At 42.9% G+C, this 22178-nt stretch overlaps 1 protein-coding gene across 3 annotated transcripts; it reads left to right on the top strand.

Annotated features, from left to right (window-relative positions):
- The first annotated feature begins 7092 nt into the window (after nucleotides 1-7092).
- On the top strand, nucleotides 7093-16891 carry gtpbp8 (GTP binding protein 8). Of its 3 annotated transcripts, none has more exons than XM_079231026.1 (8): nucleotides 7093-7162; nucleotides 7996-8171; nucleotides 8317-8470; nucleotides 8918-9016; nucleotides 10160-10290; nucleotides 12027-12123; nucleotides 15512-15625; nucleotides 16229-16891. In XM_079231026.1, the coding sequence occupies exons 1-8, from the start codon at nucleotides 7097-7099 to the stop codon at nucleotides 16403-16405; spliced, it is 1014 nt and encodes a 337-aa protein (XP_079087152.1). In that variant the 5' UTR covers nucleotides 7093-7096; the 3' UTR covers nucleotides 16406-16891. The 3 variants fall into 3 exon arrangements, with proteins under 3 accessions (XP_079087152.1, XP_079087151.1, XP_079087153.1); XM_079231025.1 differs by having other exon boundaries at nucleotides 12027-12126; XM_079231027.1 differs by having other exon boundaries at nucleotides 12027-12126; nucleotides 15512-15630.
- The last annotated feature ends 5287 nt before the right edge of the window (nucleotides 16892-22178 follow it).

Genomic DNA, 22178 nt, shown 5'->3' with positions numbered 1-22178 from the left:
AAAGTTTATGGTTCTGTCTGTAGTCGTGGAACATCATCAGGAGAACCGGCTGCAGCGACGTGTGCTGCTGCGGTTGTTTGTATGAAAAAAGGTGAACACTTTTTCTTCTTGAGAGCTATGAGGTGTGTGTGCTCCTCCTCTGTGATCCTCTTGCCACAGAAGGATCAAGGAGTCAAACTTTCTCTACATTTGCATGTTTCTGCGCAGCACTTTATTTCCACCCTGAACAGACCTGTACATCTCTTCCCCCGATGTGGGACACTGCTACTAAATCAATAGCAATCGGAAGAAAAAGAGATCGCTCCCAACACCAAATACTGCAGCTTCCTGATGTGTGTTGTTCTCCTCGTTGTGCGGCTGCAGCCTCGCAGCGGCGCCCCGAGCCTCTGCACTCTGACATCTTCAGCGTTTTGTTTCCCGGGGCTTTGTTTGTCAGGATTGCTTCCTGGCTCAAGGTCACTCCTCCTCGTCAACCCCCTCTCCTCTGCGTATTGATGCCAGTAGAGCCGTGGCTCTTGGCCGCTAAAGCTGAATCGATATCCCTGAGCGCTCAGCGCTTGTGCTCTAATATCCTCCAAACACCACCTGCCAAAATATTTATGCTTTATTTATGGGAGATGCCTAGAGAGAAAATAACAATGAAGAAGATAAAAAGATAAACCTCTTATACAAAACTAAGTTCCCAAAGTAATCTTAAGAAACAGAAATAAAACTGGAACAAGGAAAGACACAGCCGGCGGCCTGGTGGGATCTTCAGTAGAACGCCGGGCAGCACATGTGATTTATAGTTTAATGCAGTTCTTATTAAAAGTTGCAGAGTCAGTAGAGCTCGGGTTATTTTTGTTCAATCTGAGCTCCAGTCTGGTGAGGAGGCTGAATATTATGGATGTGCTGGGCCTCATTTGGAAGACGGCCATTATTCTTTTTTCACAAGCGGCCATTCCTCTGATGGTTCTGTTTACTTAACAGAGTCAGAGCCAGTAATGGGAGTGTGATTAAATGATACAGCTTCTAGAAACAGAGTTGTCCACTTGTCCACACACTGACCACCGTGTGAGGATGTCCGGGCCCGACGGCTTCCAGCCCGGGCCAGACGTAACCAATAAGCCCCGAGTTCATCTCCAGTCGTCTCTCTGCCCTTGAGGCGAGTGTGTCTGTGGCAGCTGTGTGTGTTTGTATCAGGCGCATTGATAGTTTGACCTTTAGACTCGATAAACTCCTCTCTACTTCATCCTCCTGGACAAACAAAAGCCGGATATTTGGCTTTTGGTATTCTGCCGGCGCACGCCCCATTGTGCCCCTGTCACGGCGTGGCGGGAGGTTGGGCCTTGGTGGTTAACATGTAAATGAACGGTTTAATGGGTCTGGAAAGGTCACTTGGGTCAAGCTCTGCGGTGATTCAGTGTCAGATTAGAGCGCCCGTCAGTGTGTGTGTGGGCTGGTCAGCGCTGCAGCTGGACGTGCTCGTCATTATACATTGTCAAAAAGAACACAAAGCCGACTGCATGCTTCTGCAAAACCCTGCTAACGTTGTCTGTTGTGCATCAATCAAGCTCAATGAGAGAACTGCAAGAAAAAGCACGGGATTGGAGACAGGCAGACAGCGACTGAGGAGCCACAAAACAAATGATGGTGATGGTGATGATGATGGTGAGAGGCTGGCTTGATGGCATGGGTGGGCAGGTTGTTTGGATACAATACATTTTGTATGATATCTTTTTTATTTATTTTATTGATATGCCCCCTGGGGAGATAAATGTCACCACAGATCTCTACTTGGTGGACGATTGATCGGTCTGGCATTTGATCCTCTGGCTCATGAAGGATGGGCTGATGGAGTCATGAGAACAGCCCTCTGTTCCCTGTCCGCTCTCTTATCCCCTCCTCCCTGCTCCTTCCATCATTAAGCTGTCCTTTCTGCTGCTGTACATCCCTCACTGTCTTGTTTCCCACACAAGTGCCTCTGAACAAAAGGTGTAGGTTTTTAAAGGGTTGTCTGGTGCTAAAAGCCTTATAAACGGCTGACGGCTAAAAACGTCCACCTATTAAGCGCCCCATCATCTCGTCTTCATCTCCCTGTGCAATGATGAAGGGCTTAAGTAATGCAGCTGCCAGCCTGTAATGTGTTAAGTAATCCAAGGAGCACAGGATTACTCCTCCTTTTATTCTTGTTTCAGTTGAAGCTATTTAATTAATCGGCGAACACATGCGTAACACTCGGTTAACGATGCACAAGACACACACGCAATAAAGGAGACAGGAAAGACGGAGGGAATACATCAGTTACATGTTTAATTTTCTAGTTTAATAAGGCACTCGATTCATATGGTATTCTCTTAAATGGGTGATGAATGAAACGAGGCGCAGGCATTACCACACGCCACATGAGAATATAAAAGACCCCACCGCAAAAGGACAGGGAGAATATGAGAGCTGTAATTGGATACCGTGTGAATTAATTTGTTCGGTGAACTTCCTCTGAATCACATCGGGTCATAAAAGCCAGATGGAGCTGAGGGGAGGATTGGCACAAGGTGGTGAAGGCGCCATGCGGAACGGCGCTTCCACAGCTCCACACTGCCACCGTGTGGAGAGAAGAGGGCGAGCGCCATGAGTGGATCCTGGGATTCATTCTGAAGTGCTTCCAGCTAAAAGTGAGCCAAATATTCGACACCTCTCAAATAAAAACTGCTTTTCAGACCATCAATCAGAGCTGGATGAATACAAGAAGTAATCTCTTGTCCACGTCATTGCGTGGAGCAACTACTGTTAGGAGGAGACTAACCACTTTGTGCTCATGGATCTGTGGAACCGGACCACCTTCCTGACTTCATTTCTTACGGGGAGACTCAGAGCGAAAAAATGTGTGTGGGAGAAGCCTGGAGTTGCTCTCATCACCGCCACCTCCTCCAACCAAATTTATAACGACGTTTCTTTGGCGTGCTCTATGTGAACGTCAGTATTGTAATCCTCAATAATCCCCACCTAGAGGGTGATGGAGGATGTATGTGACAGCTACTGGTCCTTCCTGCATGGACGGGAGACGTCCCCCATAGCAGGAATGTTGCCGGGTGTTTCAGCAGCCATGCATCAATGTGAAGAATGCCGCTGGATCTAAAAGAGGATTTGCGCTCATTAATTATGCCTCTATCCCCCATGCATGATCAGAAGAGCACAGGGAGAGAGACGTAATTGCAACACTCGAGGTGTCAGTCCATTACTCTCAAGGTTTCTCACTTTTGCATTGTGACATTTCTCCCAAGAAAACCGGATGTTGGGATGTAACAGGGTGCCCAAAGGTTTGCATCTTATTTCCAGACCTCTCACAAATTTGACTGGAAATAAAGAAAGAAACATATATTGAGGGCCAAACATCCAACAAGTCCACTGTTTTTACTTTTTAGTTATTTGTTTTTCTTTTAAATGTGTGAGTGTTTCATTTCAGTAGATGCAGAGGAGTGTCTATGAACCTGTAATAGCATTATTAGCTGCAACCATTGTGCAGACCAACTTGTCTGCAAAATATTTAAGTAGGGACATGTCATTATTATTTTCAAGCAGAAGGCTGGATGTGAAAGTGCTGTTAGAACACAAAAATAGACAATTAATATTACTGCTACATATATTACTACTACTGCTGCTACTACATATATTACTACTTCTGCTGCTGTTGCTACTACATATATTACTGCTGCTGCTGCTACTACATATATTACTTCTGCTGTTACTACTACCCGCTCGTGTATTGAACACGGCGCGATGCCCACTACGCGGCGCGTTCATACAGACTGTCATGTGTGGACAGCAGACACTCACTCTGCTATAGGGCCGATTTCTTTGCACTATTACGGGCATGGAGGTCACACGTTGTGGACCGATCCGCGGAGCTATTTTAACCCTATAAGCGCCAAGACCCCCGCGCCTATTCTCGAAAAAAAAAGAAAGAAGTAGTGAAGAAGGAGTTTTTTTTTTTCAGCGGACGTTTCTGAGTCGGGAAGAGCTCACGCAGCGCCTCTCTGACCCGCCCGACCCCGTCGGATTTCCCCGCATCAACAAGAACCACACTTCGTTATAACATGACAAAACAATCCATGATAAAACAAAAAAACAGCACACAACACAACGCCACCGCAGATGAAACACAAAAAGCAACTCACCTGATGATGTTCACTTAGACAAAGTCCATCCGCCTGTCCTTATTAACAACAAGTTCAGCAACGCGATTGTACGGTTTACGGCGCTTCAGTTCCAGCAACAGGTGGCCATGGACCGGTGAGGACAGCCGAGCCTCCCTGCCGCGCTCCGGAAACCTCCACGCGTTCTAGGGCAGAACATATCCGCTCGACAGGAGCAGTCGACGCCCCAAATCCACCACCAAGTCCGCTTATCTTCCACCGAGCGCCAAAACACGCTAAAAAATAAACATGTCACAACTTCTTTAGCTTCCGCCTGAACCATTCCAGCTCCCACTGAGCTCCGCCTTGTTGACACACTGGCCAATCACAGCGCATGTTAATGGTCACACTGGACCACTGACCAATCACACGTCCACGCCACCTCGCAGGCCCTGCACGTCAAAGAATCCGCCCAGCTTGTCAAACTAACGATCTGATTGGTTGAAGTCCATGACAATCAACCACAATGTCCACTCCCTGTGTACTTTAATCTGCAAAGGCCTGCTTAAACTGCCTTGCTGGCCTAGAGACACAGGAGAGAAAAAATCTGATTGGATGAAAGTTTCTGGTTCAAACCAGCTGCAGTCTGATGGCTGAAGACTGCAGGCTGAGCAACAGAGCTGTACAATGAGAAAATAACCTGATAGGGAAAAATTATTATAATACATGTAGTGTATTTGTGAAAAACAATTCAATTATAAAATAGCTATAACTTTGTGATTCTGTTTAGGCCAGCAGATAAGGCTTAGAAGGCCCTGATGGCCACCACTGGCTGCTGCTACTATATTACTGCTGCTGCTGCTACTACATATATTACTGCTGCTGTTACTACTACATATATTACTTCTGCTGCTGCTACTACATATATTACTTATGCTGCTGCTACTACATTACTTCTGCTGTTACTACTACATATATTACTTCTGCTGCTACTACTACATTACTTCTGCTGTTACTACTACTACATATATTACTTCTGCTGCTGCTACTACATATATTACTGCTGCTGCTACTACATATACTACTGCTGTTACTACTACATATATTACTTCTGCTGCTGCTACTACATTACTTCTGCTGTTACTACTACATATATTACTTCTGCTGCTGCTACTACATTACTTCTGCTGTTACTACTACATATATTACTTCTGCTGCTACTACTACATTACTTCTGCTGTTACTACTACTACATATATGACTTCTGCTGCTGCTACTACATATATTACTGCTGCTGCTACTACATATACTACTGCTGTTACTACTACATATATTACTTCTGCTGCTGCTACTACATTACTTCTGCTGTTACTACTACATATATTACTTCTGCTGCTGCTACTACATTACTTCTGCTGCTGCTACTACATTACTTCTGCTGCTGCTGCTACTACATTACGTCTGCTCCTGCTGCTACTTCATATATTACTTCTGCTGCTGCTACTACATATATTACTGCTGCTGCTACTACATTACTTCTGCTGCTACTACATTACTTCTGCTGCTGCTACTACATATATTACTTCTGCTGCTGCTACTACATATATTACTTCTGCTGCTACTGCATATATTATTACTACTGCTGTTACTACATATATTACTGCTGCTGTTACTACTACATATATTACTGCTGCTGCTGCTACTACATATATTACTACTGCTGCTACTGCATATATTATTACTGCTGCTGCTGCTACTACTACTAGTAGTAGTACTGTTACTAAATCTATTACTACTGCTGCTGCTACTACAAGTATTAGTACTGCTGCTGCTACTTCATCTATTATTACTGTTGCTGCTACATTAATACTGCTGCTACTACTACTACTATTTCTACTGCTGCTGCTACTACATCTCTTACTAGTAATAGATGTAGTAGCAGCAGCAGTGGTACTAGCAGGGCTCTCAAGTTTTTAAGACAGGTAAGAGTGACATATCATCCTCCTTAAATCTACAACTACTACTGCTGCTGCTATCAAAGAGGAAAGTCTTAAGTCTACTCTTAAATGAGGTGACTGTGTCTGCCCCCCGGACTGAAAGCTGGTTCCACAGATGAGGAGCTTTATAACTGAAGCCTCTGCTCCCATCCTACTTTTTAAGACTCTGGGAACCACAAGTAACCCTGCATTCAGTGAGCACAGCTCTCTGGGGGGGCAATATGGCAATATAAGCTCCTTAAGATATGATTAAGGCTTTGTGGGCGAAGAGAAGGATTTTAAATGTGATTCGTGACCTTAACAGGAAGCCAGTGTGATCTCTCTTCCTAGTCCTTGTTAGTACACAAGCTGCAGCATTCTGGATCAACTGGAGAGACCCAAGGGACTTACCAGAGCGGCCTGATAATACGGAGTTACAGTAATCCAGTCTTGAAGTAACAAATGCGTGGATCAACTTTACTGCATCGCTTTGAGAAAAGATGTGTCTGATTTTTTAAATGTTCCGTAGGTGAAAAAAGACAGTCCTTGAGATTTGCTTTACGTTAAAGGACAAGTCCTGATCAAAGATAACTCTGAGATTCTTTACGGTGGTGGTGGATGCCAGAGCGATGCCTAGTAAAAATAACTTCAGTCTTGTCAGAATTTAACATTTAAAATTAAATAACCTATGAAATAAATAAAGATTATGTAAGTCATAATGAGATACTATCTCAAAATAATGACTCATAATCATAACTTAGTATATCATAAGTATGACTTAGTTTATTTTATTTATCTCATAATTATGAGATAGTATGTCAAAAATATGACATAGTATCTTACTATAATTACTTTATAGGATCTTTATTTTTTCCATCACATTTCTGAAAATGGACTTCCATAAAATACAGCAGAACCTTTCATTTCTGTATTGTTTTAGTCGGACTCATTAGAGCGCTGCACGCAACATGGAGGACAGTGAAAACAATTCGTAACGGGAAAGTCATGATAGCACTTGACACACCAGGGTTTATTCATTCCCCTTTGAGCAGTGAACATATCGGAACTTCGGTAAGTCATGAGCAATGTGTCATGTAACGGTAATGTGTAGCTAGCTTGCTAGCTGCAGCTGTCAAGGGGCAACTTCCGGTTTTCAGCAAATGCCACATGTATAAACAAAGTATTAGGTAATATTAGTAGGCTCACTTTACTTCGTTTACACACGTGTGCTGTTTTTTATGAAGGAACTGAAAGTCGGCGTAGTATTTTTTTAAACTCACCTGAGTGTGTCGCTCGTGCTCTTTTAGCTGTTGCATGTGTAATGTCCTTTTGTTATCAGCAGAAATATGTGGTGACATAGTGACGGTTTACGACGCTGGTTTACACAGGGTCATGGAAAACCTGGAAAAGTCATGGAGTTTTTAAATGGTTATTTCCAGAACTGGAAAAGTCCTTGAAAAAAATAAAATGCCAAACATTTAGTAAAAGTCATGTAAATGTGTTATATTCATGTGTTCATGAAGTTAATTTACGCTGAGTTAGAAATAATTAATATGCTTTTAAAAGAAAGACGCTCAAAATATAAGCAGGCATACATACAGGCATCTATATAAATAAATGTTTATTCTTTTAATCAAACTATTGTCTCATTCATTTGTTAGTTTAAATACTACATTTTCTCACTTTTTCATGTCTCACCCATATTTCACTAAATGTTTGGTCATGGAAATTTGGTTTAAAGTCATGGAAAAGTCATGAAATCCATTGGTCAGAATGTGTATGAACCGTGTTTACACTGTGTTTGGTTAGTAGAGCAAGAAGAGAAACTCTACTTTCAGATAATACTGAAGAGTGTGTCAGTGAGGCTGTGTGTGATCGTGTTGCTGTCCTGTTCTCGGCTGCAGAGGAAGATGTTTTGTGTCCGGCCGTCCCTGTGGCTGCAGCCCGGGACAAAGGTTTGCTTCGTCTCCTGGCAGAGAGTCCATAAGCTTGCCTCGCTTCAGAAAGCCACAGCGCTCCCCCAAAAGAAAGTCCAGAGCTTGCTCTACCCCTTTAGCGCACTGGAGGCGTACCTGGACAGGTAGTGTGTCTAGTTCCATCTGTAACGTGTGTGTGGTTTCAAGAGGGCACGTGTTTTGTCTTTGAGCACGTATTCTTTCAGAGCCTGAAGAGTGTGTGTGTGTGTGTGTGTGTGTGTGTGTGTGTGTGTGTGTGTGTGTGTTCAGGTCTGTGGACAGGACACAGTTCCAGCTCTTCCATCCTAGCCTGGAGGACATGGTCAAAGCAGAGAAGCTCTTCTGCTCCACACAGTCTCACAGGATCGACTACCACGCCTCTGCAGAGCGGATGGACCATGTCCCTGCACTGAAACCGCCCGAGGTTAGTGTGCATCCTCAGTCTCTTTCCCCTCCTGTAGCCTGATGCATAATGAAGCAGCAGCAGATGCTAGATGATAATAAATGAGCAGATGTATTGACGTGTGTTGAGGTGACGGCACACTTCTTGCTCGGCCTCCCCGCCCCGTCAGAGGATGATGTATTTGTGGCGCACTGGTAGCATGAGCCTCTGTCAGGTGTCGGAGAGATGAACGTGTCCGAGTCGCGGGTCCTTGATACTGCAGTGGCAAAGTGGTGGCAGCCGGTGATCGTCGGAGCAGGCGTCCTGGGGGACGGGTTCACTGAACGAGCGAAAACTGAAAGAAGTTCTTCAGGAAAGAACGCATGCACAAACTCTAACAGACCGTTGAATTTGTATCAAGGGGTTGGGCCGTCATGGCAGTAAAAGTAACCAACGTTCCAGGATTAAGGGACTTGTGTGTGTTCTCAGGTGTGTTTCATCGGCAGAAGCAACGTGGGCAAGTCCTCTCTCATCAAGGCTCTGTTCTCCCTGACTCCTGAGCTCGAGGTCCGAATCTCCAAAACTCCAGTGAGTAGTCACGGCACATCGCTTCTGTGAGGTCACGTAGTTAGTAGGGGTGGGAATCACCAGAGGTCCCCCGATTCGATACTATCACGATACTTGGATCCCGATTTGATACTATCACGATTCTGCGATATATTGAGTATTGCGATTTTATTCCCTTTTTTTTTCACCGCAAATTGTCCCCAAAGGAAAACTTTGTCAACATATTGTATCTAAGAAGATAACGTTTTCAGTCTATTCATCTCACTTCAATCATTTTTATTGCAGCAAAATGTGATTGTCAAGCAGACAAACTGACAGACACTTTCATAAATGTTGCACCTGACAAGCTGAACTGCTTGTGTTACAGTCTGCATAGTCGCGTCATTCGAGCTGGACGCGCCAGAGAGGGAGCGGGGCTTATCTCTGTGGTTTATCTCCTGCAAAGAGTTTCCATTTCTGCCTCCACCATGAAAATAACTACTATTTCTGCGTTATACTTGTTGTGGAAATCCCAAAGAGGTCGGAGCATCAAACGCCGTCGTGTCTGGGTTCATAATATTACTTCTCCATGAACTGCTTCGGGATGAAGGTGTTACGGATTAACAGGCGGCCGTGTTAACTGACGACTTTCGGCCAGAAGTCACCCGTTAACACGGCCGCCTGTTAATCCGTAACACCGGCCGCTTCCAGCGCTACGAGAGCACCAGCAGCCAGTTTGATTCATGCTGAGTTAACGTCTTTGACCAGCGCCGTGTCGCGGATGTTGTCCTGTGCGCCGTGCAGCAGCTGTGCAGCAGCGCTGCTACGAGTGACAGGAAGTCCAGACGTTTGATTTACACGCAGACGCCGCATTTCTCATTTCTTTCTCCGATGCCTCCCATAATTGATTACATAAAAAAAAGATCGATACTTGGCTTCCATGTATCGATACAATATCGCCACGCAAACTATCGCGATACTATGCTGAATCGATTTTTTTCCCCCACCCCTAGTAGTTAGAGTGGCCGTGATTAGCTGTGTATTTCTGCTGGGTGTCCTCAGCATCACGTCTCATCATTGTGTTATTGTGAAGTAACTAAACAACAGACGCAATGAGAATTTGACATATTTTGTTAAATGACAAAAAAAACGTAATAAATAACTTTGAGCTCATGTCCTCCTCAGGGTCACACGAAGAAGATGAACTTCTTCCGAGTGGGCAAAGCGTTCACCGTGGTCGACATGCCGGGCTACGGACACCACGCCCCCACAGACTTTGTGGACATGGTGGAGCCGTACCTCCACACCAGGAAGAAGTAAGACGTTTACCCGGTGTCGGTACGAAAGTCACAGGTTACAGCACAAACGGTCATTGAGGCCCACAGTAGGACTGTCACAAACCTTTTGTGTTAGGATACGTTCAACAAGCTGGAGGGACCGCCCATCACATGAATCCCACTTCTGCTGCAGAGGTTGAGAGCAGACCATGACCCAACTGCTCTGCATTACTGCAGGAGGTGATTGAAATTAAACATGTTGGTTGAAACTCTTTACAAAGATGCAGATCTACGAATGAACGAGCTTTAAAGCACTCAGGAGAAACACTGGTGGTGGTATCTGCTCAGTACCGGGCTGACAAATTCTAGGACATTGAGTTAATTCTTCACAAAGAGGAAATATTCAGGTATTATTTTTTTTTATTTTAGGTCCACTCTTTATACATCTCATGACTTTTCAGAAAGAAGTAAACAAGTTTTCTTTCATCCATTCAGGCAGAATGATCTGAGACACAAGCATGTTCAGCAAAAGCATTTGAAGTTAGCCTTGGACTAACTAGGACTGTTCGAATAGCTGCAAACTTCCTTCATTACGTGGGCATTTTAAATTAATTATCAATGTTTAAATGCGACACAGCATTTTTCCTTTTCTTTCTACCTGTATTCATTCAGGGGACACACACACACACACACACACACACACACACACACACACACACACACACACACACACACACACACACACACACACACACACACGGGTGAAGATAACGTCAGACCAGATACGAACAGACTCGGCTGTGAGTGATATTATACTGTTGGCCACTAGAGGGCGTATGTTTCTGAGCGTTGTCGGTTAACCCTTGTGTTGTCTTGGGGTCAAAATGACCCGTGTACGAGTGTATATGTATGTGTGTTGATGGGTCATTTTGACCGCAAGACAACACGAGAAACAGAAGAGCCAGCTTGTGCACACCTGTATGAGAATACCTGTGGTGGTCAATATAAAACCAGACTCCTGCACACACAGACATTTAATCTCGAGAACCACGTTATTCATATTGAGGGTTTTGTTTAAAGGATTGTTTTTTGGGTGATAACATAAAAACTATTTGCCTACAGACTTCATTCAAGAACCTCAGCAGAATCTATGAATGTTCAGATCAATGCCTACAGTACAGGCCTGTCTGTACTCTGACATGCCTTTGACAGTGACATGGCTTCTCAGTTTTCGTTTGAACTGCGGCCTGAGAGAAGCACAATATTAATAAACATGTGCAGTACCATCGCGATGAGGCTGACTGGAGGCAAATCCAGGCCAATAGTTTTGAACTACAAAACATGAAATTTCAGGTTCAAATCTTTTCTTCAAATGATCAAAACTATTGGCCAGCATTTGGCTCCACAGGTGACCTCTTGTGTTATTAATAATCTCTGTGTATGCTTCTGCCATGACTCTGACAAAGTAATATTTGTACTACTAGAAGTATTTTCCTTCTGGATGTGTACTACCAGTGGATTGTGACCTCGTCCACAAGGTGGTGCTGTGTAATCATTCTGAAGGTATTTGTGTTTTACAATCACGTTAGCCACGATGAACCAAACCCATGGACAAATGATATAAGTCATAATGAATGATATTTATCCAAGGTAACCTCAAAGGTGTGCTCTGATTATTGTTTTTTTTACTTTATTAGTTAGTTTTTTATTTCTATAAATGGAGAAAGGTCATTGTCTCTGCTCCGTGTAAACGTGGCCAATGTCTTCTCTCTCAGTCTGGTGAGGACGTTCCTGTTGGTCGACGGCAGTGTTGGTCTCCAGAAGGCCGACATGATCGCCCTGGAGATGTGTGAGGAGATGAGACGTCCATACGTGGTAGGACACACAACACACACACCGTTCATATATATATATATATATATATATATATATATATATATATATATATATATATATATATATATATATATATATATATATATATAATTTATTAGGGCTGGGCACGTTAACGCAGCAAACTATTAACGGCGTTAATTATTTGATCGTGCGTTAACTGGTTTGCATTGACCTGGGCATCTTGCGGCTCTCCCAGTCCGGCTCGCGTGAGGTCAATCAAAAAAGAAATAAATAAGATGCACGACATAAATGCAATACAACGGCACTGCTTTTACTGTGAAGGCAATTTACGTATGCGTGCGCGCTTCCGCAGCCTCAGCGACCGGCTTGTTGCCAACAGACTGAAGCACGTCTTGTTCTGTAGTTTCTGTCCTCAGCGAGCAGCTCCCGATTGAACATTAATCGCGCATGCGTAAAGAAAAACATTTTGTATAAAGTTAATCAATTGCTGGTCTTTAACATACATCTTTAAGGTAAGCAACAAACCGAACATGACAAAAGGAGTGGCTTGTCCCTCACAGGGACCCTTACTACTGAACACTTATATTAATGTTATTTATGTTGTCTGAGCAATTTATCCTTATCTGATTTAGACATCATTGCACTGTCGCTGTCATTGATTGTTGTTTGTCTCGTCTAATGTCTAATGTATGCACCTTCCGCCTAACTAAATTCCTTGTTTGTGCAAACATTCCTGGCAATAAACGGTTTCTGATTCTGAACATGACAAAAGAAGGAGTGGCTTGTCCCTCACAGGGACCCTTACTACTGAACATGACAAAAGAAGGAGTGGCTTGTCCCTCACAGGGACCCTTACTACTGAACATGACAAAAGAAGGAGTGGCTTGTCCCTCACAGGGACCCTTACTACTGAACATGACAAAAGAAGGAGTGGCTTGTCCCTCACAGGGACCCTTACTACTGAACATGACAAAAGAAGGAGTGGCTTGTCCCTCACAGGGACCCTTACTACTGAACATGACAAAAGAAGGAGTGGCTTGTCCCTCACAGGGACCCTTACTACTGAACATGACAAAAGAAGGAGTGGCTTGTCCCTCACAGGGAGCCTTACTACTGAACATGACAAAAGAAGGAGTGGCTTGTCCCTCACAGGGACCCTTACTACTGAACATGACAAAAGAAGGAGTGGCTTGTCCCTCACAGGGACCCTTACCACTGAACATGACAAAAGAAGGAGTGGCTTGTCCCTCACAGGGACCCTTACTACTGAACATGACAAAAGAAGGAGTGGCTTGTCCCTCACAGGGACCCTTACTACTGAACATGACAAAAGAAGGAGTGGCTTGTCCCTCACAGGGACCCTTACTACTGAACATGACAAAAGAAGGAGTGGCTTGTCCCTCACAGGGACCCTTACTACTGAACATGACAAAAGAAGGAGTGGCTTGTCCCTCACAGGGACCCTTACTACTGAACATGACAAAAGAAGGAGTGGCTTGTCCCTCACAGGGACCCTTAATACTGAACAGACTGTTTATGATGTTCCCTGATAAAAGACAAATGTTTCTTCTTCAGCATGATATTAAGCTGTTTTACATTAGAATAAAATAGTGTCTAACATCTGAAAATGAATACAATATTTAATTGAATGACCAGTCATACAGAAGCATTAAAAAAATATAATAAATCTTTTTTTTCTTCCCGAGCATATATTTTAGATTTATATTCTGTTGTTAACTTGCTGTTGCTACAGAGTGTTGTATTGTCCTGATAACATTACTTTAAAATAAAAGCGTGCAATACACTAGTTCTTACTTCATTATTGAATTTGCCGCATAATGTGATTAATCTCAGAAAAATCATGCGATTAATCAGTTAAATTTTATAACTGAAGGAAATTATTCTAGAGATTGTATTTCTTTCATCCGTGTTATCACAGGATTATTCTGACGCTCTCATTCTCTTGATTTAGTTATCAATTTCAGCAGACTTCTTGAAGTGTCTGACTCAAACTTCTCAACTGCGAATGTTTTTTTCTTTTCATTCGTCTTCTACAGTTGTAAAAAGAAAATCTTTTTGATTTGGACTGAATTACAAACTCCTGCCATGTAGTCTGCTGTGTGTTTGCATGTTGCGACACTGTGCGTGAGGTCACCTGCCTGTACCTGAACACCGCTTCATCCGCTGTGCCAACAAACCATTAAACCGGTTAGCAGGCACAGATTAATGCCGTGGCTTAAAGGTGCAATGCTTAACATGTAGCCAAATGCTCCAAATAACTGGAGGTCATCATTTCTACTGGGTCCATACAATCAAGATGTAATGGCATCAGTTAAAAAGAAATACAAAAAGTCAGCCACCTACTAAGTCACAAGAATAGTTAGAGACTGTGTCTCCGGAGCCTGGAGACTTCTCTTCATCTCATTGAGCCTCTATAAGACTGGACGTTCATAACGTTCACGTCCCGTTGATGAATCAACACCAGGTCGTCCGTATTGAACCTTTAAATCTTGAGAAACGGCAGATTGCATGATGTCCATGATGGAAACTCCCCCCTCTTCACAGTGAACTCATTCTTCTTACAAATCTTCATCATTAAGTCCACAGTGAATTAATACTGAGCGCTCTCACTCAGCTATTTAAAAACTGCTCTTCCCTCTGAAATGCCACTGCTGAGGCGTTTTAATGAAGCGCTCCCACTTTGCAGTCAATTATTCATGCTTTCCGGTTATTAAACACTTTGACCATTAGTAAGGCTGTGACAGTACCACTTTTAACCAAGATGAACTCTCACTGCTGAAAGGCAAAGAAAGCATGAAGGACTGACCTGGAAGGGTCACCTTTATACCCGAAACGCACTTTAAAGAAAGTTGAAGTCCAGTATTTCTCTACATTTATCAAACTACTCGGTGCCGACTCTGACCCTCCTTTCACCTTCAGGAAGCAAGACTCAAGGCCTTGCTGGGTCTGGAGCAGCAGTTTGTTGATGGGCCAACTGTAACACAACATGTACTGCCACTACATCGTATGCTTCAGTTTAGAGGAAATGTCAGGAATTTATTGATCAGTTGTAGCTCCGCCCAGCTGGCTAGAGAGCCAGCAGTGACTGCCGCTTTAAAACCGTTAAAAAGGGGTTTTGCAAATTGCGATTTTAAAAAAATAAATAAAAAAATCACCGCAATTAGCATGTTGGCTCCTTGAGCCTCAGGTTCAAATGAGCACAGGACACATTAGACTGATGGATCCAGTAGTGCGAGGTTAAACGTGGACAGACGGATTTATGAATTGGAAGGAAATGAGGGTCACGATGCCTCCTGTGATGATTTGATTGCTTGCTGATGGCCCCATGTTCATATTTTCCATGGAGGTAGAATTGTAATGTGTCGAACATGTTGTGTTGCAGATGGTGGTGACTAAGATTGACAAATGTGGGTCCGGAACACTGCTGACCAACCTAATGGGTCTCCAGGACGTTATCAAAACCCAAACCTCAAGCTGTTTCCCCCAGCCGCTCCTGGTCAGGTGTGACACACACACACACACACACACACACACACACACACACACACTTTTTAGGTCTAACAAATGTGTTAGAATGCATTTCATTCCCTTTTATAAAAACATTTACAAAGATAATGTATTTTCAGTCTTTCCATGATAACTAGCTTCCTGTCTTTGTTGGTGCATTGCAGCATGTCTTTGTGTGTTACTGCCATAATCATATTGAGATTTTGTGAAAATGAGAATTGTGTCATTTCTTTAAATCGTTGAGCTCTAAATAAAACGCAATACGTCTGCTGACTTTGGGAATAGCAGCCATTGTACATGCAGATGAATGCTACAATACGGTATTTATCAGACCCTTAGTATCTGAAGTTTATTTTAAACATTTAAGAAAGATGTAAAAATCACAAAATGCTAAAAAAATATAAATGCATAAAAAGTAACATTTCCTTAATTGTAGTTGAATTGCAACTTGAAAGTCTGATGTTTTCTCTTTGCATTGGAAAACAATAAGAGATGAATCAACGGTTCATCAATAGCACAAGTGTTGGTAATAACTGATCATTGTTGTTATTGTATGCTGTTTTAAATGTATGTCTCTGTCTCTCTGCAACAGCTCCCTGCAGTTCTGGGGGATCTACCTCTTGAGGTGCTTCATTGCTCATGTAACCGGCAGCATCCAGTTAACGGACACCGCTCAGCGCTGACCCCAGGCTGGATCCACGCACACCCACAATGCAACTGCTTCCCCGGCTTTTATTTTCTAATAAAATGTAAAAACATTGCTGTTTAATATTACAGATAAGATGAACGACTACCTTCCAGTTCATTTAAAAGTGTTGGAACAGGCTCTGCAGAGCAGTCTGTCTTTGTGCACGGGACTTTGTTGAGTGTTAGCATGTTGATGACAGACATGCGTGTGCATCATGGGGCTCTGCCTGATGGAGAATCCCTTCATCGTGGACTTACTGTCCGCATGGGGAACCACATAAAGAGGAGGACCTTGGACCAGAAGGGAGTCGAGCCGAATCCTTGGAAATGAGGCGATCGTCTTCATGCTGGTTACTTTCCCTACAGTGTCTACAACGTTCCCACTGAGAAGTCTATGAGAAGATGACTCTGATTTATTCCCTCAGTAAACATGAGTTTATGTCTCACTCTCTAGTTTCAAGTCTTCTTCAATACAGCATGATGTTCATTTAGTAAATGATGGTCATTTAGAGTCAAGCAGACCATAAAGCAGGAGATGCTTTAGGGGCGGGGCTACAAGGTGACAGGTTGCTGTCCTAATATGTTCACTTCTGCTCAGTGGTGGCCATCAGTGCCTTTTAAGCCTTCTCTGCTGGCCTAAACAGAATCACAAAGTTATAGCTATATTATAATTTAATTGTTTTTCACAATTCACAAAGTAATATATGTAGTAGTAACAGCAGAAGTAATATATGTAGTAGTAACAGCAGCAGTAATATATGTAGTAGCAGCAGCAGCAGTAATATAGTAGCAGCAGCCAGTGGTGGCCATCAGGGCCTTCTAAGCCTTCTCTGCTGGCCTAAACAGAATCACAAAGTTATAGCTATTTTATAATTGAATTGTTTTTCACTAATACACTACATGTATTATAATTATGTTTCCCTATCAGGTTATTTTCTCATTGTACAGCTCTGTTGCTCAGCCTGCAGTATTCAGCCATCAGACTGCAGCTGGTTTGAACCAGAACGTTTCATCCAATCAGATTTTTTCTCTCCTGTGTCTCCAGGCCAGCAAGGCAGTTTAAGCAGGCCTTTGCAGATTAAAGTACACTGGACTTCAGCCAATCAAATCGTTAGTTTGACAAACTGGGCGGATTATTTGACATGCAGGGCCTGCGAGGTGGCGTGGACGTGTGATTGGTCAGTGGCCCAGCGTGACCATTAACATGCGCTGTGATTGGCCAGTGGGGCACAGGGCGGAGCTCAGTGGGAGCTGGAATGGTTCAAGGCTGAAGCTAGAGAAATTGTGACATGTTTAATTTGTAGCGTGTTTTGGCGCTCTGTGGAAGATAAGCGGACTTGGTGGTGGATTTGGGGCGTCCATGGCACCTGTTGCTGGAACTGAAGCGCCGTAAACCGAACAACCGCGTTGCTGAACTTGTTGTTAATAAGGAGAGGCGGATGGACTTTGTCTTTAAGTGAACATCATCAGGTGAGTTGCTTTTTGTGTTTCATCTGCGGTGGCGTTGTGTTGTGTGCTGGTTTTTTTTATCATGGATTGTTTTCTCATGTTATAACTGAGTGTGGTTCTTGTTGATGGGCCGACGGTTGGGCGGGTCAGAGACTCAGAAACCGACTCAGAAACGTCCGCTGAAAAAAGAAAGGGGAAAAAAACTCCGGCCGTTTTGTGACTTTACAGGTACTAATAGGGGGAAATAAAAAAATGGTAAACCACATGTCTCGTCTCAGTTAAACAACCATGTGGTTGCGGAGATAATTAAGGAAACGTTTTTCGAAAATATGCGCGGGGGGCTTGGTGCTTACACTGTTAAAATAGCTGCGCGGGTCGGTCCACACCGTGTGACCTCCCTCCATGGCCGTAGTAGTGCAAAGAAATCGGCCGTATAGTAGTGCGAGCGTCTGCTGTCCACATATGAGTCTGTATTAAACGCGCCGTGTTCAATACACGCGCGGGTCACAGGAGCTCCCGGGACACTTTGTTTTCTTCTTCCCCAGTCCGCACCTGATGTGGACAGGCCTTGGTCTAAAACCCACGGCCCGCCACTGCTTCTGCTCATTGCTTGCAAATAACCAAGATGGTGGCCGCCAAAACGCTGATTTTGAAGCTCCAAAACCGCGGTCCACAAACTAATGAGTGACAGCTGATGACGCGGCTCGATCCACAGCGACGTGAAGAGGACCGGCCTCCGGTTCCCCTTCTGCAGAGAGCCGCTGCTCACGGCTTTCTGACTCTCACTGACTGACTGACTCACACTGACTGACTCGCGACTGAATTGTTCTACTTATGATGTAGTTTGTTGGTATAATCATCAGCACTGGACATGTGACTCTTAAGGGCTCAGTATGCTTCAAACAAAGGTCCACACCGGGTCCCCATGCAGTCCCTAAAGGGATAGTTTGAAGCCGTCATATGCTCTCTTCTATACCATCAGGCTCCTTTTTAACAAAAAGGCTCCTTTGGGAGTCTCTAACCCGCCGCCTCCATTACTGGGGTTAGTTGTGTGACTAGTTAGTGATTAGTTGTGTTAGTTAGTCGTACACGGGGGTCAAAGTCCTGCATTCTTCCTCACGTCTACGTGGTGGATGTGTTGTTTTGGAAAGTTCTACCAGTCATTCTGTACAAGGGAGTCTGTGTCATGAATTATAAACATGAATATCAACATAATAAGTATTTGTTAATCCAATATGCATAAAAAAAATACATGACAAGAGAAGAGGGCAACATGTGACTTGAGGCGCACAACATCAAATGCAGTTTGAAATAACACTCATCATTTCATCAACTACACTTGACATTTTTCTGTCATGAAGTGCATTTATTGGGCAATAATATGCTGCTTTTAATCGTTTACTCTGGAGACACACTTCCACAGGGTTTCATCCTTCGTGCTTTTAACTGGCACGTCATATTTAGACACTGGGGAACTATTTAAATTTCATGGTTTTATTGTTTTATTATGTTGTATAATCGCTTACTTATGGTACTAAGGGCTATTATAATCCTATGAATCAGACTAGAGACGTTCAGCTCATTGTGGCGTTATGAACCCCCTCACATTGTTGACCTGCATGTGGAGCACACAGTGTCCTCTCACACATTTACATATGCATTTTGTATCGTGCCAACTTGTGTCCAAACCACTGCCGACCAGTTTGTTCGCTCCGAACCAGTTGATGGAAATGCACCTTATTCACTTTTCTTCTTTTGCAACATTTCAACAGTTCACTTAAAACAATTAAATAACAACATGGCTCCTGTGAAACTGTTCAGAGGTGAAGAGTTTGAGATCAATGAGATCTTCACACGTGTCTTCTGGAGGGGAACATGTTTATTCCCAATAAATAAATTTTACAAATTCTGCACACCCCAAGGGACCAATGATACAATAAATGCAGCTTTAAAGTTTTTTTTCTTTTTACCATTCTTAATTGAATAAGTTGTCTTTTAAATATTGCATGAATACTTACACCTACATATAAACAGAATATATAATTTGTACAATTCACATGCATCACTTTTTACATTCCTTTTGCAGTTTTGATTAAGTAAAAAAAAAAAGATGTTGACTACTTATCAAAAATAGCTATAGACATTCACATTCCAAAATATTAATTTTCAAATTGAAAGCATTAAAAGATCAATGTTGAGATGAGTTATGTTTCTGACTACATGCTGTCAGTTTCTAGCCCTGCGACTTGCGGCTCAAGAGAAGGACCACGTTGCTCTGACTGATGGCAACATGGAAGAGAGAGAGTGTGAACTAGAAGCCAGACAACTGTTATTAGAAGTCACATATAAGGTGTATGTTTAACTAGGCTGACAATAAGAAGAGACAGTTGTCTTTAACTTCAGTTTTATTTGTCGTAACCAGATTTGGAAAATGAAAAGCAAAAGTTTCAAAATAGCTGAAAACTTAAAATGGACACATTTCCAGGATTCCTTTGCTTTTTTGCTGAGAGGTAATGCAACACGTACAATGAGATGGGAAACCTGCAAAGAGCAACGCGTGTAGAAGACTGAACACCAGATCAGCAGATATGCAGTCGTAAAGTTTTTATAGAAGCTGGTTGACATGGGGTCAAGGTCACATGCTGGAGATCTCATTGTGTCCTCTTCTTTTTTTTAAGCTGGTGGGACAGTTTCCCCAAAGGTGTCTTCACTTCCTTGTTTTAGTGCAGAGCAGTACCTGAACTATCAGATTAGATTGTTATCTGCAATCAGATCACCTACGACAATGGCTTTGACATAACACAAACCTTCGCACACTCATTCTCACTCCAAGAGCACAAAGATACATACAATTTACTGCATTCTGAATGAAGGACAAATCAGATGGAGAGAAAAAGATAAAAACTGATGGGACAGATAAAGATAAAGGCATGATAAGACTCCCTCTGAAGGGCTACCATAAGTAGTTCACTGATCTTGCCTCATACTGATTCATATAAAGAGAGAACAATACCCTGCACACGCCTTTTATTGTTTATGAGACAATCATGTGAATCATCGCACAAACCTGGATGGATTACTGAACAGGCATTTGCTCAAGGGCCGGGGGTGGCAGAGGAATGTGTCACTTAAAGAGACTCACAATGAACAGAAAGAAACGTAAAAGACTTCAAAGAGACATAAAACAACCTCAGAAACTTAAAATGACTAAAAAGACACAAAGCAACTACAAAGAGACACAACACAACCTCAACGAGGCTCAGCATGTCTAGAAAGACACACAGCAACACCAGAAGCTGCTGAGCAACCATGCAGTGTGGAGATATTGGACCTTTTGACTCATACTCTTCTGGATCACTTTGAACTCACTACATTAATACAGTTGCATTAGGAGATATTTACTCGAAACAATCATAACATTAAAGTTGCTTATTGCTTTTTAAAAATATAAATTGCAGGAGTAGTTTCAAAAGGTGAGATGAATGAATCCTCTGCAACAGGAATGTAGCGCCTGTGAGATGCTCATGCTGACATAAAGGTGACATCAGACATGTCTGGAGAAGATCTGTGTGCTTAATGTCAGACACCAGATACACATTGAATTCATTCATCAACTAAATGCATTATTCCTGTCGTTGGTCTCCTGACCTTTTTCTGCTGTGGGATCTTCTAGAGGCAGAAACCATCTTTTCACAACTTTATACCAAAGCCTTAAAATGCGTGTGTTATCAGCTGTTAAACTAAACAGCCAACGGGCGTAGAAACCAAATCCACGGCACGCCACTGAGATTAATATATGTAACATATTGTTTTTGTGGTGTTAATAGTTGTCTATTAACTTTACCGTGAAAGGACAACTTTTAACTTTACAGTTAAGCACTACCCCGTCCAGACTCTTCAGTGGGACTCTGGGAAGGTAAGAACAACACAATATCTTCATTAGACATCATAAAAGAATTAAAAAACAGAAGAAGAGAACAATGTATTTCCTGTCCTGCAGCAAACTTGTCTCAGATAACTTGAGTAGTTCCTGTGTCGTGCCCTCCTCGACTTCAGGGGCAGACTTAAGATCTTCGAAGCCGCAGAGAATTCACATGTGATGTGAATTTTGTTACACTTCAACTTTTTTATTGTTTGCAAACTTGCATGATGACACGTCTCATAGAGGCTGAGGTCCATCAGGACCAAGACCTCCCGCCACACTAACAGTGTTCTCCCATCAGCAGAGCCGGGTCTCACTGGCTGACTATTACTACTAGTCACTCCCCTGCACATCCCTCCACACCTCATTGTAATACACTTGACACTTTACTTTACACTTGTCACTTTCACATAATCACTTTATGTGTACTTTATTTTAATTTTTATATTCCGTAGTTCTAATTGTAAATACTCAGTAGACCAAT

Source organism: Taurulus bubalis (assembly GCF_910589615.1).
Source record: "Taurulus bubalis genome assembly, chromosome: 15".
Lineage (NCBI taxonomy): Eukaryota > Metazoa > Chordata > Actinopteri > Perciformes > Cottidae > Taurulus > Taurulus bubalis.
The sequence above is the reverse complement of the archived record's forward strand: the minus strand, read 5'-3'. Positions and strand labels throughout refer to the sequence as shown.

Bases quoted from the DNA above. Each gene is read 5' to 3' on its own strand.
- gtpbp8 (XM_079231025.1), top strand. From the start codon at position 7,097: ATGATAGCACTTGACACACCAGGGTTTATTCATTCCCCTTTGAGCAGT. The intron at 8,172-8,316 runs GTAGTGTGTCTA...GTGTGTGTTCAG, and splicing joins CTGGAGGCGTACCTGGACAG to GTCTGTGGACAGGACACAGT. The intron at 8,471-8,917 runs GTTAGTGTGCAT...GTGTGTTCTCAG, and splicing joins CTGCACTGAAACCGCCCGAG to GTGTGTTTCATCGGCAGAAG.